Here is a 3,828-nt window from a genome sequence, read left to right on the forward strand (position 1 = left end):
CAATGTCTTTCTTAACTGTGTGATGCTATTGAGAAAGCACGTCGCATAATTTAGCCATCTTCGATTGTTCATTTAGCAGAATGAACCTTGTACACTTTTTTTTCCAATAGATAATTATATTTGATTTGAACAATGAAATCCAAATTTCATAGCCAATCATTCAACAAATACAACTCTCTTTTTTTTCTTTCGCATTTCATACCCACTAAACCAGCAGGGCCCAATATCCCAGCAAAAACTTAATAAAAACTCATCAACTCTAACAAGTTAACACGCAAACATTCAACTTTTTTACACAACAAGCCCTTTCGCAATTGCACAATTCATCCCCAAATCCGTCGTCCCAAAAACCGGCAGCTCATCCCTAAACCCTAACCCTAACCCTCCATTAATGCTAACCCCTCCCAAATTCTCGAGCTCAAACAAATCATCACTCCCGTCGCTCTCATCTCCGCTCTCCTCAAACCCCTTCATCATCTCCTCCACCGCCCTCCGCCGCCTCCGCCTCCTCTCCTCCGCCGCCGCCTCCTCGCCGTCGAACACGGCCTTCTCGCCGCACGGCCGGCAGTCCTCTCCGACGATCACTCCGACTGGCGAAAACCTCACCGATCTCGCCGGCCTCTTAGAACCTCGGGTCGACGGCGTCTTGCTGAGCAGCGACGCGGGAGTACGCACGACACGACGACGAGCAGATCGCGGCGAGGGCGAGGCGGCAGCGAGACTCCGTCGACGGGATCGGAGATCTTCGGTTTCTTGTTTGGTTCGACGCCGTGAAGAGCGAGTTGAGGCAATCCGGCGAGCATTTGGCCCGGAGCAGCATCGGCAGACGTCGACTTTCGGATCTCAATGAAATCGGCGAGCCTTCTTCTGGGGGTTTTTTGGCTAGGGTTAAGGGTTCCGGCGGTAGCGGGTCTATTCGGATCGGGTTCTTTCTGGTTTGGATTCGGACCGGTTTGGGCCGGGTGAATCTTGCTGAGTCAGCAGCGCCGGAGGAGTAAGAGTAGTAGCTGAGTGTGGTCACCGGGCTATCGATCGGTGATCGAGTTTTTGTAGTGGTTTTGCTGAAGTCTGGTGCTCCGCGGGTGAGGCTACCGGAGTCAGATTCGTCGATGGAGCGGTCGATGGCGTCGAGGAGGGAGGAGGAGAAGGAGGGGTCTCTCCCAGTTCTCCATGGAAAATTAATCCGAAGGACTCAACTGGGGTCTCTGTATTGTTTTCGATCCTTGGGAATTTTGCTGATGGGTCCCTATCTTTTGTATTTTTTTGCAGGATGAGGACGGGGAGGGAGGGGAGGGAGGGGGAAGGGGGATTTATAGGGTGTGGGTTTGTAGTCCGGTTGGTTGGTGGTGGGGACTCTGGCTTTAAAGGGGTTCACGCGCGGGAGGATGATGCTTAGTTGGCGGGGCGGTGACGTGGCATCTACCGGTTTGTAGTTGGGCCCACGTAGAGGTGTTGGGTTTGAGTCTGGAAATGCGACTCAAATGAGCCTGGTGGTATATCGGGGAAGGATTTTATTTTATTTTTTTATTTTTATTTTATTTTTTTCTAAATATTATCTTTTTTTTTTTGTTGGATGAATTTGGTGGGGTTTTGCGGTTGTTTGTTCAAAATTGGAGTTGGGAAGTTCAAAATTGGAGTTGGGAATGCAACTCAATACACCTTAGTTGCTTCTTTTCATTATCTTTTGCATGTAATGTAATAGATAAAGGCAGATAAGCATGCTAGGGTGCAAATATTTCAAAACCAGGGAGCAAATTTGTAAATTTAGAAGAAATTAAAATGCAAAATTTAAATTATTATGAACGTAATTGCCCCCACCCCTATCGAACTTAAATCCGGTCCTGATTGTGGGCTTTGGGGAATGTCTGATGTATTTAGCCTTATCCAATATTCATGGAGTTTTTAAAAAAAATCCGTTACATGCATCAAAATCCTTGAAGATATAAAACACAAGCCAAACAGCCGCTTTGACGAGGTACGTTAAAAGTCCTACCGTGGATAGGCTTAATTGAAATATGCGAGTGCAATTGTACATTTATTCTTTTCCTCTGATTTAGCGGTAAGACCTCCCTCCCCTTTGTTGCTTATGGACTTATTATACCTGAATTGTGGCTAAACAATGTTATCATTGATGCCCCCATACGGGACTAATTGTGCGTTATTTTATTCCACAGACATTTCGATTAGGCTAAATATCATAAAACCCCGCCTTAACTTTGGATGAGTATCGGAAAACCCCCGTTAACTTTCAAAATTTTAGAAAACCGCCTTAAAGTATCAGGATTGTCACAAAATCTCCTTTAACTTTCAGATTTTATGAGAAAATTCCATTTAAATTTGAGATTTTATCAGAAAATCTCCCTAAATACCCCCGATTTTAGCGAGATTTTCTGATAAAAATCTCAAAGTTAATGATGATTTTCTGATAACCCCTAAACTTAAGGGGGCTTTCTAATATTTTTTAAATTTAAGGGCGATTTTCTGATAATCATCCAAAGTTGAGGGGGGGTGTTTCATGATATTTAGCCTTTTAGATTATCCTACTCTTATATTGATCTCTTTGGTTGCCGACACGTACACCAGACTTCCAGTAACCAAGCTTTCACATCGGACCAAAATCAAGTTTCATAATTTATATTATAATGCGATGAACTCAATTAAGCTCATTTATGAACAGCCCCGTTTATCTTAATTATGTTATTATATCCAGCTAAATATATTGGGGGCGTACAACAAACAAAATTACGACACCAACAGCTAATTAGCCCGTGCCTCGCTGTACGGACAAATGTTACAGCTCGTGTGTTCCTCTGCACGCAGCAGAGTCCTTACACAGCCCACATTGGTTTGGGTCCCAACATCAGGCCCGGTATTTAGTACACCTGGACTTTGCCTAATACTCCAAAAACTATAATGATAATAATTCACTTACATGGGCCCAAACTATATTCAATAGTATAATGGCAATAGCTATTAGAATCAATCTGGCTGCATGGCTTTATTTATTGTTTTCCACTCATCCCGTAACGCTATAATTGTTAGGATATAGTTACGAATATCGACATGCTGTTGGGTGTGGTTACAGACGTATAGTGAAATATCTGGATCCGTATATGAAGTATTCTAATACGGGTTGATCATATACGTTTGCAATTGTTTTGACCGTTATATTGATGGATTGGATGTTGATTTTGACAATCCCCAAAGATCTTATATTTATTTTTTATTTCAAGATCTAAGAAACATATTAACTGACTCCATTGTATCATATGACCTATAGTTGACTCAAAGGGAGAGAGAGCTCATCCATCATAATTAGGAGTGGAAACGAACTAAATAATCAACAAATACTTCGATATTTACTCGCATAAGTATTATGTCACATTCGATTTGATAGTTCATTTAACAATAAACGAATAGTTTTTAGTATTCGGTTCATAAACAAATAAAATTTAATCATATATATATATTCAATTTGTTTGTTTAATAAACTATTCGTTTACATATTACAGTTTTAAGCTAATCAATTTTAGTTACTATATTTTCTATGTATCCTAAAATTTTTTATTACATATAGTCTCATAGAAGTAGTTTTTGATTTGTGAATATTACATATATCTCTAGGTTCCATATTCATTAGTTGTATCATGTTTGGTTGCTTTATAAGACTGTAATAGGATAATGAATATTTATTGAATATTTATCAAATATATACTGAATATGAAATAAATAATTCACAAAAGATGACATAAAAACTATTAACGAATATTCGCGAATAGTTGTCGAATATTCAAATACTAATCGAATTTGAATTCGAATACACATCTA

At 40.4% G+C, this 3,828-nt stretch overlaps 1 protein-coding gene across 1 annotated transcript; it reads right to left on the minus strand.

The window, feature by feature from the left end:
• On the minus strand, positions 246-2,141 carry LOC109845696 (protein BIG GRAIN 1-like). Its single transcript, XM_020414967.1, has 3 exons — positions 2,102-2,141; positions 835-1,155; positions 246-752 (listed from the first exon to the last, which is right to left on the minus strand). The coding sequence occupies exons 1-3, from the start codon at positions 2,139-2,141 to the stop codon at positions 292-294; spliced, it is 822 nt and encodes a 273-aa protein (XP_020270556.1). The 3' UTR covers positions 246-291.

This window comes from Asparagus officinalis, chromosome 6, assembly GCF_001876935.1.
Source record: "Asparagus officinalis chromosome 6, Aspof.V1, whole genome shotgun sequence".
Lineage (NCBI taxonomy): Eukaryota > Viridiplantae > Streptophyta > Magnoliopsida > Asparagales > Asparagaceae > Asparagus > Asparagus officinalis.